We start from the raw sequence: 20761 nt of genomic DNA, 5'->3' as shown, positions 1-20761 counted from the left end.
AATAGAGGTGACTTTTAGTCCCCCTTTTGATATAAAAAAACAGGTGGTCTCTGGTCCCCCTATTGATGTGAAATATAAGGTGACCCCTTCCCCCTATTTATATACATTATAAGGTGACTTCTAGTCCCTCAACTGATGTACAATATAAAATGGCCTCTGGTCCCACTATTGTACAATATAAGGTGACCTCTGGTTCCCTAATAATATACAAAATAATGTGATCTCAGATCTCTATAATTAAGTACAACATAAGGTTACCTCTGGTCCCCCTAACGATGTATATGTGGATTGATCTCTGGTCTCCCTATTGATGTACAATATAAGGTGACCTCTGGTCCCCTACTGAGGTACAATATGGGCTAAACTTTGGTATCCCTAATAATGTACATATAGGGTGACCTCTGGTACCTCAATGATGTACAATATAGGGTTACCCTGGTCTACTCATAGATATATTAATACATAAGGTGACTTCTACATGCTGTCCCCCTATTAGACAAAATAAGATGACCTGAGGTCCTCTACATCAAAGGTTACCTCTGGTCCCCCTATTTATGTACATAAAAGGTGACCACTGGTTCCCCTATTCATGTACATGTAAGATGACCTCTGGTCCCCCTTATGATGAACAGTATAAGGTGAACTCAGGCCCATCTAATGATGTTCAATATAAGGTGACCTCTGGTCCCTCTTATGGTGTTCAATATAAGGTGACCTCTGGTCCCCTAATGATGTTCAATATAAGCTTACCTCTGGTCCCCCTTATAATGTACAGTAAAAGGTGACCTCTGGTCCCTGTAATGATGTTCAATATAAGCTTAACTTTGGTCAGCTTATGGTGTTCAATATAAGGTGACCTCTGGTTCCCCTAATGATGTTCAATATAAGGTCCCTCCGATGATGTAGAATATATGGTGACCTCTGGTCCCTCTAATGATGTTCAATATAAGCTTATCTCTAGTCAGCTTATGGTTTCAAATACAAGGTGACCTCTGGTCCCTCTTATGGTGTTCAATATAAAGTGATCTCTGGTACCTCTAATGATGTACAATATAAGATTACCCCTAGTCCCCTAATGATGTACTGTATAAGCTTACCTCTGGTCCCCTAATGGTGTACAATATAAGGTGACAAATGGTCCCCCTAATGATGTTTGATATAAGGTGATTTCTGGTCCCCTAATGATGTTCAATATAAGGTGCCCTCTGGTCCCCTAATGATGTTCAATATAATGTAACCTCTGGTCCCCTAATGCTGTACAATATAAGGTGACCTATGGCCCCCTAATGATGTTTGATATAAGGTGATTTCTGGTCCCCTAATAATGTTCAATATAAGGTGACCTATGGTCCCCCTAATGATGTTCAATACAAGGTGATCTCTGGTCCCCTAAATGGTGTACAATATAAGGTGACCTATGGTCCCCTAATGATTTTTGATATAAGGTGATTTCTGGTCCCCTAATGATGTTCAATATAAGGTGCCCTCTGGTCCCCTAATGATGTTCAATATAAGGTAACCTCTGGTCCCCTAATGCTGTACAATATAAGGTGACCTATGGCACCCTAATGATGTTTGATATAAGGTGATTTCTGGTCCCCTAATGATGTTCAATATTAGGTGACCTATGGTCCCCCTAATGATGTTCAATACAAGGTGATCTCTGGTCCCCTAAATGGTGTACAATATAAGGTGACCTATGGACCCCTAATGATTTTTGATATAAGGTGATTTCTGGTTCCCTAATGATGTTCAATATAAGGTGACCTCTGGTCCCCGTAATGATGTTCAATATAAGGTGACCTCTGATCCCCGTAATGATGTTCAATATAAGATGATCTCTGGTCCCCTAATGATGTTCAATATAAGGTGACCTCTGGTCCCCCTAATGATGTTCAATATAAGGTAACTTCTGGTCCCCTATTGGTGTACAATATAAGGTGACCTATGCCCCCCTAACGATGTTTGATATAAGGTGATTTCTGGTCCCCTTATAATGTTCAATATAAGGTGACCTTTGGTCCCCCTAATGATGTTCAATATAAGGTGATCTCTGGTCCCCTAAATGGTGTACAATATAAGGTGACCTATGGTCCCCTAATGATGTTTGATATAAGGTGATTTCTGGTTCCCTAATGATGTTCAATATAAGGTGACCTCTGGTCCCCGTAATGATGTTCAATATAAGGTGACCTCTGGTCCCCGTAATGATGTTCAATATAAGGTGATCTCTGGTCCCCTAAATGGTGTACAATATAAGGTGACCTATGGTCCCCTAATGATGTTTGATATAAGGTGATTTCTGGTTCCCTAATGATGTTCAATATAAGGTGACCTCTTGTCCCCGTAATGATGTTCAATATAAGGTGACCTCTGGTCCCCGTAATGATGTTCAATATAAGGTGACCTCTGGTTCCCTAATGATGTACAATATAAAGTGCCCTCTGGTCCCCTAATGATGTACAGTATACTATAAGGTGACCTCTGTTCCCTCTAATTACGTGGAACAGAAGGTGACATCTGGTCTCCCTTTTGATATACTTATAAGGTGATCTCTGGTCCCCCTAATGATGTGCACTTAAGGTGACCTCTGGTCCCCTATGAATGTACATACCAGGTATAAGGTGACCTCTGGACCCGTTATTAATGTACAATATGAGGTGACCTCTGGTCCCCCCTAATGATACAATATTAGGTGACCTCTGGTCATATGAACTTTTTGTTACCTTTGGTATCCGCATAAACATTTTGGAAACAAGCGGAAGCCGTATATCATGATTTCATAGCTCACAAAGAACAAAAGTCAGAAAGTACAATATACGGCCTGTGAATTTCGTAAAAAATAAATCATCGTTTACATTAAAACTATTTGTGGTTTCTCTATCTACTCGACTTCATCAATGCAGGGATGGGTAGTTTTAGTCAAACCGGATGTTGGCTTTTGCATCGTAACGGATAAAACCTATAAAGGTTTTGAGTTTTCCGGAATTTTTCACCGATTTTCCAGATTCATTTCAAAATTTCACGTGGGGCGCATTCCTCCCGAAAAAAAAATTCAAGTATAAAATAAAACATTGGTATCTTATGCATATTTCTGAACAAGTTTTTTTTCTCCGAGATGAATGCGCCCCATTTTTAAAATTCATGTTTATGAATGTCGTTTGGTCAGGTGGATCATGCAGAAAGCAAAGTTACCTTATATAATTTCTTGTTATTAAAAATATAACATTGCAAGGATTTTATCTATCGTAAGAAATGCTACTGTACATTATAAAAACAGAAATGCAAATCTTTTAAATTAGTCTTAATACACTATTTAACAGTTATACGTAGTAAATATTGTAGGCTAAACAGCTTTTTAATAGCCTATTAGCTCATATAAAAACATTTTTAAAAATTGGAGAAATGTATTTGCACTAGTCTATGCTTTTCACATTTGCATGTCTGTTCTGGAGCATTTTTTTAACAGAAGCCCTCTACAGCAGCCAGGTTATAACCATAATATGCCTATTTACTAATTTTTTTTTTCAACATTTGACAAGCCGTCAAACTATTCTAGCTCTTGACGTCACAATGTGCAGAAAATGACGTCAAAGTCGCGGACTAACAATTTTTCCTAGTGTTCAGATAAAATATTTTTAGCTGCTCCAAATAAAAAAAAAATCAATTGTTGAGAAATGAAATGCAGAAAATTAAAAAAAAAAACATTATGACTATTTAGGACATTTATTTAATTATATTTAGGCCTACTTATCATTCTGCGTACATTGTATTACAAAAATCACGCATTTTCGGGTAGAACGATTAATGTTGAACAATGCCTATATAGTTACAGATGCTGTATGTTTATATTTACTGAACACTTTGATGTTTTTGTATTTTGCTCATACATTGAATATTTTCATTTAGTCTAAATATCAAAAAAGGTAGTCAGTATATCCCAGAGAGAGAGAGAGAGAGAGAGAGAGAGAGAGAGAGAGAGAGAGAGGAGGACTTTCCATTCCCTCTCTGCGTTGATTATGTGATTAATATATCAGTAAATAATTATAAGTTATGTTATAAAAAGAGTGATAAAAAAGTAAGTCAAGCCTTAAGCCTTTTATTTAGATTATTTGAAGCATAGATATTTATGATTGAAAATGTTTTGCCATTTATCACAACATTTACTAGAATTTTTCTTCCGTCAATGGCCCGTTTAATTAAGATTAATAACATCGATATTTAGGTTTTCCCGAAATAAAAAAAGTTACACCTTTACTAAATACAGAATCGCAAAAACAATGATATGCTAAGAATGGCAGAAGTTGATTTAATACATGTACCCCGGTCGGGAGGTCGGGATATATTATTCTGCGATTGAATATCATGCCCCCCTATTTTCTTCTCCAGTACTTCAAAAAACATTTAACGTGCTCAGATTAGGTGAATATTGTTTGCCTTTTATATTAGATAGATAATTACATAATCACATGTATATTCACCGTTACATAACAAAATGCAATGCCCCCCTCCTCCCCCCCCCCCCAAAAAGAAAAAAAACTAGAGCTACTGTGCCCACTTGCGGAATTAAAGACGCCTAGCCCAATATTTCCTTTTTGTGTCAAAAATATACTTCGGTTCTTTGCAAAAAATTAGAGAAAGGCGGAAGTATTTATTCAACGAAGTATAGGTACTTCTCGAAATTCACAAGTGTTGAAAATGGTTAAATATTTTGAAAAGCAGAAAGATGGCAGGGGAAAACGAAATTTTATTACCCTGTCTAGTGATTGTCATGAAATAAAAGCATTGTATAGAGTATGTAAAATGAATCATTTTATTACTTGATTTTCTTCTAAAAAATTTTATTATTGGTCGTGAAAGCATTCTGCTAATACATGAAGATGTTTACTTTGAGAAAAATAATATCTTAACAAACCCGTGCGTCAAATATCACGCGATACCTCTTTAGAGGTCTGAATCTCCCCATTTTTCGTCACAATAGGTTAACATGTATGGACAACTTCTTGACTGGAGAATATGATCAAAATCATACTGAAAGGCGTGTGTTTTTAATTATTTACTATGAAAAAAATTATAATTCAATCGGCAGCTTATACGTTGCTGCTTGGGTTCACTTTCTCAAAACCATGATGGACTCATCTTTCTGGCAAAGTGAAAGTACAAATAGATGCTTGTGCATACCTGTGTGTTAACCGTAATTGAAACAATGCTATCATTTTCAGGTTTTATTCAGTTAAAGGCTTTATACAGGTTGATTAATATATCAAATGCATAAAGTTTTGTGTTATTTATTGATAAAATTATTATTATAAAACATTGATTAATCATTATTTAATTATTTACGTGTACCACGATTTGCACGCTGAACGGACACGCTGTCATTTTCACTTGTACATGTACATAAGCTTGTTTATACCTGATGTTATAAATTCAAAGTTATATATTTTTCATTCACAGAATATCGAAGTAATATCTGTACATATTTTATAATATACATTTTTTGTGAAATACTCAATTAATAAATATAAATCACTTTATTTATGAGAACTCATGAGTGTTAAAATTCACAACGTCAGTAGTATAAGGCGTCCCGATAGCCCCGCATTCTGATTGGCTGAGAGGAATCATGTGATCAGTTTTGATTGGTTGAGCCGTAACCCTAACCCCTAGCCCTAACTAACCCTAACCTTAACTAACCCTAACCCTAACTAACCCTAACCCCCTAACCCTAACTAACCCTAACCCCCTAGCCCTAACTAACCCTAAGCCCCCTGGCCCTAACTAACCCTAACCCCTAACCCTACCCCCTAACCCTAACCTAACCCTAACCCTAACCCTAACTAACCCTAACTAACCCTAACCCTAACTAACCCTAACCCCCTAACCCTAACCCTAGACCCCCTTAACCCTCTAACCCTATCCCCTAACCTATCCCTAAATACGGAGTTGTTTACACTGTGTTTACATTGGTACGTTGGTACTACGTTTTGTTTATGGACACAGGTAAATGCGCCGTGTGCAAAACATTTCAAGAATGTGATTATGACGTCACGCTTCACAGTCTAGCCAGTCTAGCCAGCCAGCCGGTTCAAACTGGATTTTTACTGAAAACAATAACAAATAACACACAAGACAGATTATATCAAGAACACAGATTTTATTCAGAATGAAAATACAACAATTTACAGGCTGTCTTTTAATCTAAAATAAAGTCCAAATTATCATCATCATCATCATCATAGTCTCGTGTCATCCAAGGGATACCTTTTTCATTTGGAAAATAAGGAATTATTCCATGGAGATACTCTGTATAAGTACCTAGATGCGGTCTTTTTAAGGCTTTTCCTTCTTTCTTGTACAGAAGTAAATGTTCAATACACGATTCTAACTCGGGGAAGTATATAGTTTCAATCCGAAAACCATCATCATCCTCACCTCTGATCTCCCATTTGTAGTCGTGATAACCCTTCATTCCCTCAAAAGAGCAGTGCTTCCTTATCACCACATAATTTTCAGGAAATTTCACTCTTTTTTTCAACCATACTTTTTGTTTAGTTTCTTCAACTTTTTCTTTAGATTGTTCAGGAATCATCTTATCCAAGCCCCACAGTTCTTTAAAGTATTCCTCCCAAGTCCATACTGTTTGATTAGATTCCTCTGAATGGGTTTTATGGTAATCCTGCGGCTTCTTCTAGGGTTTTCATCCAGGGTCCACTCTTGTCAGTATTCTCAATAAAACAAGCGATACCTTGGTTCCATACCTCTGACTTGACCACTGAAACTTTTTTACTTGTGTTCACTTTTAAGTACTCACGCAGAGTGATCCTCAATGTCCAGCGCTGGTTTATATATATAGCATGGATTTATTTTAGGGCCGTGTGCAAAAAATACTTTTTACCTACGTTTTTTTATATATATACCTGTTTGCATCACCTATAAAGTGCCGTGTGCAAAACATATACGATACACCTACGTTTTGTTTATGCTGACTATACAGCTCAACAAACTTTTTAAACTCACATGGTTTTTCGCACAAATTAAGGTCACATTTTTCTTGCAATAAAGCTTAAAATTATCGAGTTTCGGTACGAGACATAACCCTTATAGTATTAAATTGTTTCATGTTTCAAAGGGGCACATTCTCTAAAATCATTATCTTAAGTTTTAAAAGTCAATGTTCTAAAAGCAAATTTGTTTATAAATTTTATGATGTTAAATGTGTATGATTCTATCATAGATTTTTCCATATTAATAAATGGAACTTTGTTTGATATTTTTTGGTTAAAACGTTCAAATTTACTTCTTAAAGATGAGTATTTTTCGATGTACTTCGCACATTTTGCATACTTGTCTTGGTTTTGTCGAAATTCACAGCCGAAAAATGACAAAACTGCATAAGTAAATCATGTAAAAGGATGGGAAACTAAAGTGTTGTTTATCTTTCAATAAAGTAAATTGTGACTATCGAAAAGAAAATTCTTTTACATGTATGGTCTGAAACTTTGAAATTTTGCGTTGGAAGGTATCCTTTATGGTGCTAGATTTCAGGAAGTTAACCTGAAAAAAATGCCATCTTTTTTACCATGGAAAACAGTCAAACAGATGAGAAATACTTCTATCATCTTGCGCCTTAGTGTTATATTAATGTTCAGAAAAGACAGAAGTTACATGAACTGCACTGTTTCTGTATTTTAAAAAGCGAGGCAAAAGTATGCTTTAAAATGAAATGTTACAATGACGGTTGCATTTGCATTTGCAACAATGAAAAACCATTTGGAAACTCTCATAATATATCAACCAAGAGTATATAAAAATCCTACCGATTATTGTGTGAATTATGTTTAAAGTAATGGGATATGATCAAAATTAGTGATTATTATAAATAATAACTTTTATGTGACATGTGCAGTGTTTATTTAGTTTTCACTTATTTTACCCATATCCGTCTTACGGGTATAAACGTTTTGTGGCCTAGTTTTAACCTAACCCAAAATTTTGCCTTTTAGCCAATCATAATTCAGCAATCTGCCATGCTGCATTCATTGAATTTTGATAGAAGCCACACAAATTTGGTGCAGTGAAATTTGTAAGATTTTGCGAAGTTTATTGATGTACCTACGTCCTTCGTCTGCAAGGAACATCTAGTGACATTATATCGATCATATATCTTTGTTTGGCAGAGAACGGTGAGTGTAAACAAACGCTTTTGCACTACCCTAATTGTTAATTTTGGCTCGGCCCGCCCGTGCAGTGCGCGATCCGGTTATAACCGGTTACAAATGGGAGATGGACCACAACATGGACGACGTGAAGCGTCTCAGTGTTTGCATAATAGGACATTCATTTGTGTCTCGGCTCCAGCGTTACATGGACTCAAACTCAAGTCTCATGAATCTAAATTTGGATTCGGACAATTTTAATGTGTGGGTATGTGCCCGAGGAGGATTACGTGTGTCCCAGTTAAAGGATTTTATCAAATTTAAAAACAAACCACATGTGTGTTTTATTCAGATTGGCGAAAATGACATTTTGCGCTATGAGATGGAAAAATTATCAACGGATATCCTTTCAATAGCAAGTTATTTACACGAGGGGATGGATATCCCAGTTGTGATTGTCGGTCAACTGTTGCGTCGTCAGCCTTGGGCGTCCTCCAGCGACTTTAATGCGAAAATCGTTGCCGCAAACAATTTTCTTAAGGCAGGATGTTCCGACCTAGAAGGAGTCCATTTTTGGCACCACAGGGGATTTTGGAGTGACCTGAACTTCCTCTGTTATGACGGGGTACACCTACAATGCCCAGGTTCACCAGTCCATGTTGTGTCTTCCTCCCCAATGCACAGATATTGGCGCAGCATTCGTTCAGCAATACTGCACTAAGTGGAGTCTCAACTAATTTTTATTTGTCTCAATTATTTTTTTTTTGACAGAGGTCAATATTTTGGAAAATATGGAAAGAAATGTTGACTTCTATTCATAAAAGAAATGAAATTTTATCAATCTATCAAGAAAACTATCAATATTCACAAAAATAGCCAAACATGAGTGTTATGGTGTGACTAACTTATTTCCAAAATCTAACAGTATCAATATTTAATGAATCGTCGACACACTGTCCATTATATTTATGGCAATATTTGTTCTCAATTAGATAAGTGTATATTGGAATCACATACGCAGTTGAAAGAGGCATAAATGTATTCGTGTAATTAAATGTTGCAAAAAAGGAATACATAATGTAGGTGGACAAGAGGAAAATTAATTAACTTGTAATGCAGAATGTACTTTACGAAAATAGAATTTGAAGGGGATTCCCCAATAAGAATGATCAATGTCAGATTTTTTTTTTAAAAAAGAGGTAATGCAGGCATTGAAATGCTGTCTGAAGACCCAGTGAAGGCATTGAGAAGTCTACAAAAAAAGCCAATGCAGGCATTGAGATACTATTTTAAAAACCAATGCAGGCATTGAGCGACAATCTTAAAAGCCAATGCAGGCATTGAGATACAATCTTAAGAGCCAATGCAGGCATTGAGCGACTATCTTAATAGCCAATGCAGGCATTGAGCTACTATCTTAATAGCCAATGCAGGCATTGAGATACTATCTTAAGAGCCAATGCAGGCATTGAGAGAATGTCTCAAAAGCCAATGCAGGCATTGAGCTACTATCTTAATAGCCAATGCAGGCATTGAGAGACTTTCTTATGAGCCAATGCAGGCATTGAGAGAATGTCTCAAAAGCCAATGCAGGCATTGAGACACTATCATAAAGGCCAATGCAGGCATTGAGGGACTATTTTTAGAGCCAATGCAGGCATTGAGAGACTTCTTAAAGCCAATGCAGGCATTGAGGGACTATTTTAAGAGCCAATGCAGGCATTGAGAGACTTTTATTAGAGCCAATGCAGGCATTGAGGGACTGTCTTAAAAGCCAATGCAGGCATTGAGAGACTGTCATAAAGGCCAAATGAAGGCATTGATGGACTATTTTAGAGCCACATGTACTTTTATGGCCTACTAAACTTAATTAGTGTTCAGACCCTTTTGTCTCTTGTAAAAATAAAACACTGGCACTTTTTTTTTACAGGGAAGTTCATGAAGTTTCGATATACAAGTACAACAAATATCTTACTGAAAGCAGAAATGGTGTCAGAGAAAAGATTCATGCAAACACAGCATCAGTGAGACCTTCCATTCAAAACAGTGGTAATATGATAATAATTGCTTTGCAAGAATTTTTCATTAAAAATCTTCAATAATACAGTTGAAAAAAGAAAATTAACATCAGTGCTCTCTTTAGAATAATTAGTTCATTTCATTGATATAAATATATAGGATCTCACATGATTTGTAGTTGGATGTGATTTTTATCCAACAAGTTCTATGTTTTTTATCCCAGTGCCTTGGTGAGGGGATAAATATTGTTTAACTGTAAGTTTACATTATTTTGTTTATTTCACATGCATGTACACCACATGCATGTATGTACATGCACATGTATCAACATGTATTGATTCAAATTACTTTATGTGTACATATCATTCCTTTTATGGTAGAGAGCATTGGATGGTTCAAGAATTTTGTAAATGATATTGGGGAACACATGCCACATCAGGAGAAGATTACTCTTCCAGCAGGAATGAAGAAGACTGAGGTCTGGAAAATAATGGCATCTGACCTTGACTCTCAATCCCTGACAAAGTCATCCTTTCTGAAGATATGGAAAAGGTCCTTTCCACACATAACAGTGGTTAAAGTTAGTACTTTTTGTCTGTCCGCATTCAGCTTTCGTAAATTTTTAAACATTTTCAGTGTCTATGGTGAAGGGGAACAAAAATTTTGAAATTCAATGCCCCAGGGTCAGGGATTCTGGTACTATGGTGGGGCTGAGTTGAATAAATAGTGAAATGCATTATTCGGGATTTAAAGATTTTTCTGCGCTGACCTGAGTATTATGCCATATACAATGCACATAGTTATGACAAGGAAGGGTGCCTCTTTCAAAATTGCCCTTGGGTCAGGGGTTCTGGTGTTAGGGCGGGGCTCTATTGATTATTAAGTAAAAATGCATTAATTCATTGAAAATCTTCTCTACTTCTGTGTATTAAGCTGATGAAATATGTCCAGAGTTATGACAAGCTCCATGGTTTATAAAGCATAAACTGCCTCAACCCAGATTATACAGTAAAACTTATGCCCTGTTCACACGACGAGTTTAATTCGCAGTAAATTAATGCGAAGTAAACTAATGCGAATCAAAATAATGCGAATTAAATTGCGTTCACAAGACAGCTAATGCGAAGTAAACTAATGCGAAATTAAAATTCTACTTCTACGGCCAGGCGTCAGTAAGGGCTATTATGACGTCATTCGCAAATCACGTCACCTTATGGTGTCTGTACACACATTTTAGCGATTAACACTATTTTCCTTAGTTTTTCACTCAGAGATGGCACAAATTAATACTTCAATTTTACCACGGAAATGTTGCACTTGACCCAATTTTGCCATTACAAATGCCTCAAAATTAAATTCGAATTAGCTTCGCTTAGCGTTCACAATGAGCTAATTTGAATTAGCTTCGCTTAGCGTTCACAATGAGCTAATGCGAAGTAATTTACTGTGCAGTAAACTAATTCGAATGAAATTAATTCGCATTAAATTCTCCGTTTGAACGCTAAGCGAAACTAATTCGCAGTAACTTTACGTCTAATTCAAATTAAACACTCCGTGTGAACAGGGCATTATGTTGCTTTTTAATTCATTCTTTAAATGCATAACATACCATTAATTAACTCTATATTAGAAGTGCTTCCCTTCAGTAAAAAAATGTTGTAAAATTTACTCTCTGACCTAGCTCACTTAGATAGTAAATCATCCTGATAGAGACTATATCAGCTTAATATCTGCCTGAGTGTTTGGTTAAAATCTATGTTAACAATGTTTTTCATCTACACATATCTCCTTAAACTTTAATATTTCAGCCGCTCAACTAGAATTTTGCACCTTATTTTTTATTGATAGGAAAACCCCTTTTCAAAGTGCCACATTTGCACAACTCTCCACTTCGAATTTGAGAAGTGTGGAAGATATGAGAGAGATGCAAAAATGATTGTTCTTGAGAGAAAAAAGCAGCATTGGGATTACGTGAGGTAAATGTTGTATACAAATTGACTGTCATTTGTAAGCATTAGAAATTTTCAGATTTAGTGATAATAATTATGATGTTGCAGGAGACAAAAAGAAGCATACTATGAGAGGAGAGAAGTGTCAAGGTTGTTTCCCCGCAAATGCCTGACCATTATCATGGATGGAATGGACCAGAAAAAAACAAACATTCCCATTCTTTTTTCCAAATCTAGGAATTCGAAGCAGATTGGCAATCTCCAGCAAGTCAGGACTCATTTGCTGGGCTTCCTTGTACACAGAGATTCAGGTCGTTAGCAAATAAATTTTGAATTTATTTAAATTATTTTAATATGAGCTGAATAATTTGTAACTTAGCTATTACAATGTATAGTTTTCTCATTTATAAAAATTGTAAGATGTACCTATATTTCATACACTTTAGAGGTATCAGGAGCACGGAAAGTTGGATATGGCTATTTTGATCTTCTCCAGTATCCTCATGACTCCAATCTCAATCTGACTGTATTACTGCAAACTCTACTTGGTAACTATGCTGTATTTATAGTTTTTCCCATCTAGTGTAATTTTAATTTCAAATATTGAATATGGCATGAGGATTTGTTTGTATATACTTTCTCAACATGTAAAATGTGTGACAGATATATTGTGAAACACCCTGTATTGACTTTAAAGATTTTATCCTGCAACAACACCTTACATTGATGAAATAAAGGTAACCACTGTGACGTCATATACATTGCAAAGTTTACAGTTTGGTGTCACAGTAAATTACTCCATAAATGTGCCTAATTAAATCTATTACAGGAGAAGACAAAATACCGGGCCAGTACAAAAATTGATAACGCCTTGAAAATTTAGTAATTTTGGGGCTTGGGTTGAACACATGGAGGGCTTGGCAAGCCTTAATTGTCCTCTATCACGTTTTCCGACCCTCGCTCAAATATCCAAAGAAAATATCACAGTGTCCAGTAATCAATAAGAAAATAAAATAACAATTCTTGTTAAAACTATATATATGTATATATATATATATATTTGCAGACTACAAAGACTGCCTGGGAAGGGAATTGCACTTGCAGACAGACAGTGCATCTGATAACAAAAATAAGATTGTTCTTGGCTTCCTTGGTATTATGGTTCACCTTGGCATTTTTGAAGAGGTAGAAATTTATAATCCATTTTATGTATAATAATATGCACATGTCTGTTGAAATTTTCCACATTCCTGTCAACCCATTTTTTTTTACCCTGAGTTTGGAGAGAGCAAACAAATATTCTTTTAAAGATTGTCATAAATAATTGTTTTAACCATTCAAGTGACATATGTTACAAGCAGAATTAAATTATTTTCCTTTGCAATATGAACTCTTGAAATATTACAGTCAAGTATTTAGTCATTATTTTCCAATTATTTAGTGTTATTTGCATATGCTACCCGTTGGTCATACCCATGAAGACATAGATGCCATGTTTTCCAATTTTTCCAGCTTGTTAAAAGCTGATATAATGACATTGGAAGGTAATTGTAGAATACAATATGATTTGAACAATGATATACATGTATATGCATGCTGCATTTAAAAATTGAGAATTAAGATGTGTTTTAAAGAAATACATTACAAATAAATTAAATAACCGATCAAAATAATTCGAAAATATTTGTATTTTTTTTCTGTACAATTTATAAAGAGTTGTCTCCCTTCTTTTTCAGAATTGACAAGGACTTTTCAGAAATTAAGTTACATCAAGGAATCAAAAATTGTCAAAGAAGTCTGGGATTTTAAAGATTGGATGGTACATCACCTGGTCAACAACCATGGTCTAGGAGACCAGTTTGAATTCAGAATCCATACTCTTGACAAAGGTAGAGGAGTACGACAATATTGAAATATTATATTTATAAAACAAACTGCTTTGAGTTGATATACTGCATGATTTTTGTCAGTACAATTCATAATGATATTTTATATTGCATGTGGTTTTCATTTCATGATATAAGAAAAAGAACCTTGTTAATAAATGATTGTTACTGCAGAAAGCAGGACCCCCATCTTCCATTATAGAAGGGGTGAAGGTGAAAGATGGCTGCCAGACTGTGAAGATGAAAACTCCTTTGAACATCAGCAGGATAAGTGTGGGATTCAAATTTTTAAGGTGATTACATTAATAATTTCAGCAGATAATGTTCACTAAATAAACATAACTATGCCGTAACCTCTGACAATTCCAAAACCCAATTTATAAAGAAGAGTACCGTATATACTCGCCTATAAGTCGGATTTTTGGGAGTTAATTTCTGGTCCAAAACTCTATGTCCGACTTATAGGCGAGGTATAAAATGAATAGTATTATATGAGGTCAGTCCCTCTGATTTTTAAGCTTATTAAATACAACCGACTTACAGGCGAGTATATACGGTACTTGTGTATAAATTTTTTTTTGACAAGATCAGATACTTCGTAGACACATGAGCAGAAACGGTCTTTTGTTTATACTTTACTGTACATGTATATCAAAATCAAATACAATTTAATTCTACAATTTCTATCAAAATGTCAAATATAGTAACTGATGTTTTTCACTAACATTGTCAATGTATTTCAAATCTAACTGAAGGACATGGATTTTTTGAGGACAAAACCAAAATATGTGGTCCCTACAGAGAAGGCCATGTACCTGAACAGAATTCTTCAGGAAACCTGCCCAAAGTTGCTGGAGTGTGGGCTTCTGAAAGATGAGGAGAGGCAATGGTGGGAGGAATTCTCTTCTACAGCGAGGGAAAAGTTCCTTACACCGCCAATCAATGTAAATAAAGTTTTAATCTATTCAATGTGTAATGTCACTTTCATATACATGTATACCTAAGAAAAAATCCTGCTGCTGAAATAGGGGGATGATTTCAGTCTGTCTGTACTTTATCCATTTGTATTTATTTCTGTCTATCTGTAACTCTGTAATTTCCACGAGATATCTCAAAAAAGCCTCTCAGGTTTTAAAAAGACATTTTACACATCTCCTTATGTGTGTGTAAAAACTCATTTTTGGGGGATTTCAAAGGAAATTTTGTGTTATTGCAATAACATTTTATACCATAACTCCTTATAGTCATAAAGATAAACAATATCCACATCTCTCAGAAAATGGATTGTGATGAGAATTCTTGTAGATGCTTATAATATTTTAACTATAATTCAACGTTTGAATATTTCACAGGTAACTTTCCCCTTAGAAGACTTGATTCCTGTAAGGAGCCCCTCAGAATCAAGTGAACCTCCCGACTCAATTCAACTAATGGAGAGAACACTACAGGAGCTGGTTGATAGGACAAAAAGAAAGTCATTGGTATGAATAATCATAACCGTATAATCAAGAATACTTTAACCTTGTCTGATTTTCGCCCTTTCACACTTGCAAACAATTCTGCCCTGTTTTTTAAAATTTGTCCAATAACATGAAAATTCTGTGTAAGAAATTATGCCGTATTCAAAGCAAAATACTAGTTTTTTCGCAAAATAGTTTTATATTCAGATGTTTGTCAGTCCCTCTTAGCTTTTTTTTTAGTGCAGAAAGATCAATATTTATGACACAAGAGTACAAAAATAAAAGAAAACGTCATATTTCTCATATATTTTATCATAAAGGTATACTCTTTGCGAGATGAATTTCAATGAATTTGCCTTCATTTAAAAGATACAAGTCATATGATTTAAATATTTGTTGATTTGAATGTGAATTAACATTTTTGTCTTTTTTGCGCATATTTGGGGTAGAACAATAATGTCTGAATTAAATAATCTATTTTAAGCATTTCACAGTGTTTTTGAACATCCTCCTGTGTAAAAATAAGCATATAGAGGTATTGTTTTAATACCTAAAAATTAAGAGCAAGTGGTCAGTAAAGAACTGTCAAAGTTATGAAAATTTCACATAAAGACTTTTTGAACATAGGTCCTTAGATAGCCTTATATTACATTACTGATTCAATGAATCTGCATCAGACATGTAAAGGAAAGTTTGGCTCATGAGACCAAAGTTGATTAAAGCGTATCTTTTTAATTTCAGGTATACACTGGCCGATACTTACACCAAAAGAAAAGGAAAACAGCTGGCTGAAACTGATGTAGATTTGCAAAAGGCTCTGGATGATTTTGTATTGTACACAATGGAAACTAAATGTTTATGTTAGTAAGACAAAAATTCTAGTATTTTCTAAAGGACCAATGTCAAAAAAGGTATTTTGTTACAATAATAATGCAATTGAAAATGTAAAAGAATTTAAGTATCTTGGGATAATATTTTCACGCTCAGGCTCATTTTGTAAGGCCAAAAAACATTTATGTGAACAAGCACAGAAAGCAATGTATGGTGTTATAAGGAAGATAAGACAATTTAACTTACCAATTGAATGTCAGTTGGATCTTTTTGATAAAGTTGTTGTTCCAATTTTGACTTATGGCTGTGAAATTTGGGGTTATGAAAACATTGACATCATTGAGCGTGTACACTTAAAATTTTTAAGACATATTTTCCATTTAAAGAGTAGTAGGTCATCGTATATGGTGTATGGAGAGACTGGGCGATTCCCATTGTATATTATCATTTTTACAAGAATGATCTCCTACTGGTTAAAATTGCTTACCACAATTTTTTCAGAAAATAATTTAAAATAGTTTGTGTTTTGTACAAATATCTATGTTCTCACTATTTTCAAGGAGGTCCAAAAAACCCATGGGTAGATTTCATTTATAAAATTTTAACCTCTTGTGGTTTTTCTAACATTTGGTATGAACAAAGTTCTATTGACATAAATTGGATACTTGCAGCAGTGAAGCAAAGATTAAGAGATCAATTTATTCAAAAATGGCATAGTGATATTAATCATTCATCAAAAGGTAGTATTTACAAAATTTTTAAGAACGAATTTGGATGTGAAAAATATCTAAGTATTTTACCTAATAAACTCCAAAAAATATTTATAAAATTTAGGACCTCAAACCACCACCTCCCTATTGAAACTGGTAGATGGTCAAATATTCCATTAGAGGAAAGAGTTTGTAAATTGTGTAATACAGGGCAAATAGCAGATGAATTAATTTTATTTTAGAGTGTAAAACATTGAATTGTATCAGAAAGAATCTTTTACACCCCAGATATTGTAAAATGCCAAATACTCTTAAGTTTTGTGAAATTATGTCAACGACAAATTTAGAATCTTTAAAAAACCTTTGTATATTTATATCTGAAAAAAAAGACACTGTCTGTCCTCCATAATCTAAATGTTACCATACCCTCTCTTTTCTTTTTTTAAATTCTTTTTTCATTGTATGTTTATTGCTATACTATGTGCATATGTTATTCCTCTCATTTATGCTATATTGTTTCATAATTATATTTATTATTTTTCTTACAATTATGACAACTAATTTATATGTTGTTCCTCATGTACCACTGATGTTGGTGTGAGTGAAATAAATGCACTTGAACTTGAACTTGAAACTACATGAATAAATATTATTTTTATCTCTAATACAGTGATCAAATTATATACTGCAGATTCATCTTTTGTAGTTGGGGGTAGGGGCATTGAAATATTCAGGTTAAGGTCAATATCAATGCATTAAACTATTAATAAACATTCCGATTAAGAGTCCATTGGTATGGATGTATGTTACATGTAAATGTGTAGTTTTACTGTAAAAAGTTATTTTTTGTAAAAAAGGTTATAAAATATTGACTCCTTGTATATTAAATGGGAAACTAACATACCCTTGACTTGAGTAAGAATCTTCATGAAATAGTCTGAGAAATTTCTTAAGTCAGACAATGACAATGCCTACATTAACTTTCAAGAAAGTCTGTAAATACCTAAGGCTTATATTAGCATGACTGAGTCAATGCCTGCATTTTAAAGAAAATGTTTGTATTGGACCTTGAGAGATTAAAGCAATGCCTACATTTGCTAGGTATACACTGGCATTGGAGCTCGAGAGAAACTGATTGTGCAGTCGAAAATGCCTGCATTGACTGACTGTTGTGCAGTGAATAATGCCTATTATTTTTATCTCTAATACAATGCCTGCATTTATATACTGATGTGCATTCATATTTTGACTGACTTGGGGGTGAGCCAATGCCTGCATTGACTGAGAGTTGGCCAGCCTGCATTGAAGGTCAATATCCTGCATAAAACTGATTAATCAGCCAATGCTGATTAAGTGTGCGCATTTGTTTGAATGTGTGTCTGACTGTTGTGTCAGTTTTACTGCCAATGCCTGACATTTTTTTGAAAAAAGCCTATAAAACATTGACTCCTTGTATGATTAAATTGGAAACTAACATACTGACTGATGTGAGGTCGGCCAAAAATGCCTGCATTGACTGACTGATTTCTTGCCTGCATTGTAAATGACTAGCCAATGCCTGCATTGACTGACTTAACATTGAAAGACATTATAATGCACAATGCATGACTGAGCCTGCATTCATACTGCATAGTAATGGAAATCCTGCATTGGAGAATTGGGAAATGTAAATTATCTGCATTCGGATATAGTTGTACAAATTCGGTAGCATTGCAACAATGCAGGTTAGGAGATGTAAAATGGAAAAATGATTCTAGTAAAAACATTTCCATCTGGAATTGCAGTATTTTACTTTTACCAATTTAACCTTATTTTGCTCAACTTTGAAGAGTAAAATTTTGTCAATTCAAATGTGTGCTTCAGCATTGATTTTTGTAAGGTGATGCTCGAGTCATCTATAAACAAAGCTTTAAAAAGTGATATTTGCATTGAGAACTCTTGAAGTCGGCCAATGCCTGCATTGAGAGACAATGAAGTCGGCCAGTGCCTGCATTGAGAACTATATAAAGTCGGCCAATGCCTGCATTGAGAACTCATGAAGTTGGCCAATGCCTTGAGAAATCATAAGGTTAAATAATGCCTGTATGGAGAGATTGAATTGTTGATCAAAGCTTTGCATTACCTTCTCCAAAATCAATAATTTCCTGCATTGAGGAAAGTTGAGAAGTAAAGTATGAATTGCCTGCATTCGCATACAAGATGTACAAATTTATATGGCATGGTAACAATGCTGATCTTAATAATGAAAAATGCAAAAAAGTTTTTAATAAAAACACCCCACTTCTGGCACATTTCCACAAATTATAATTGTAGATTTCTTTCATTTCAATTTTGTGCCATGTGACGCTTTTATTAACTTGAAGAATGAATCATTCATATTTTATCACTGAAAAGATGATTCTTTGATAATAAATAGTTAAAAAATAGTTTAGACAAATAAAAAATTAGTTGAGACCCCATTAACCAAAGAAAACCCACAGATATTCTGTATATCGTATTAATCTCCACATAATTACTGGGTTGTTAATTATGATTTAAGCCAGGAACAAGACGGATGGGAGACAGTGATAGCTTATGGAAGCAGGACACTGAACAAGGCTGAATCAAACTATTGTGTGACAGACAAGGAGCTTCTTGCAATCCGATACTTCACCACGGAATATTATCGACAATATCTGTTTGGCAGAAAATTTCCGATCAGAGCGGATCATGAGTCATAAGTATGACTGTTTAAATAGCGTGAACCTGATGGAAGGGTAACCAGATGGATTGAGGATTTGTCGCAGTTTGACTTTGTCGTTGAATACCGACCAGGAACCAAGTACCAAAATGCTGATGCCATGTCTCGCATTTATTATCCAGAGAATGCAATTGTTGCAATAAGGATATGCTTGAACTGCTGACGATTCTTACAACTCCGACGTGAAACGTGGAAAGTTTGGAGGAAACCACGTTTTGCAATGGGACACTTGTATATTGGAATCTTTTCGAATATTTTATGATGGACATGAAACACAATTGTCCGAGTTATTTGAATCAGCCCTGGAATTTGTGTATGACTTCGCTGTAGAAGATATCAAAGATCATGCGGAGTTTTGGAAAAAGCTTCTCGAGATAAAAGAATTTCTTATGGAATCTACGAAAAAATGCATGCAAAGTTTTGATATTGAAGTGTGGACCTTGTCAGAAATGTAAGAGAAAGTCTCAAATGATGGTACACGTAGGACCAAATCTAAGTGTAAAAATGGAACAGGGAACAAAATCTAGTACAGGAGATGAGTCTGAAACGCCAAAAAAGGTCAATAGGATAAACAACAGAATGAACAGATCAACATCTCTAATTCAACCACTCACTAGATTTGGTGTATATGGAACAAAAGAATTGGCCGAACTTCAAAATGAGGATACCACTATAAAGGAGGTGATGGGGTGGGTAAAGAACAGTCATTGTCTGGATTACAGAACCATTGTAACTGAGAGTCTAGCATTACCTCATTACTGGCATTTATGGTCATCCCTGTTCCTAAGAGATGGAATTCTGTACACAGAGTACCATACTTAGATGGACTATCAAAACATGCTCAAATCATGGTTTCTGAAAAAATGAAATCTTAAGTTTTGCGATTGACACACAAAAGTCTACTTGGAGGACATTTAGGCCAAAAGAAAACAAAAGGAAACTACAACAGAGGTTTTATTGGTTTGAAATGAGGGAAGATGTCAACGTATGGATGTGTAAATGTGATG

The 20761-nt window shown here is 34.9% G+C and overlaps 2 protein-coding genes across 2 annotated transcripts; both read left to right on the top strand.

Annotated features, from left to right (window-relative positions):
- Positions 1-8286: 8286 nt before the first annotated feature.
- LOC134234884 (uncharacterized) lies at positions 8287-8880 on the top strand. Its single transcript, XM_062716938.1, has one exon. The coding sequence runs from the start codon at positions 8287-8289 to the stop codon at positions 8878-8880; it is 594 nt and encodes a 197-aa protein (XP_062572922.1).
- Positions 8881-10090: 1210 nt separating this feature from the next.
- On the top strand, positions 10091-17508 carry LOC134234860 (uncharacterized). The gene is made up of 12 exons (XM_062716908.1): positions 10091-10208; positions 10559-10758; positions 12027-12154; positions 12236-12438; positions 12574-12675; positions 13194-13312; positions 13569-13671; positions 13864-14016; positions 14188-14306; positions 14769-14957; positions 15366-15494; positions 16215-17508. Exons 2-12 carry the CDS (start codon positions 10606-10608, stop codon positions 16263-16265), a joined length of 1449 nt encoding a protein of 482 aa, XP_062572892.1. The 5' UTR covers positions 10091-10208; positions 10559-10605; the 3' UTR covers positions 16266-17508.
- Positions 17509-20761: the final 3253 nt, after the last annotated feature.

This window comes from Saccostrea cucullata, unplaced genomic scaffold, assembly GCF_032062105.1.
Source record: "Saccostrea cucullata isolate Sc308-1 unplaced genomic scaffold, CSIRO_AGI_Scuc_v1 ctg2083, whole genome shotgun sequence".
Classification (NCBI taxonomy): Eukaryota; Metazoa; Mollusca; class Bivalvia; order Ostreida; family Ostreidae; genus Saccostrea; species Saccostrea cuccullata.
This window is presented reverse-complemented; position numbering and strand designations above follow the sequence as displayed.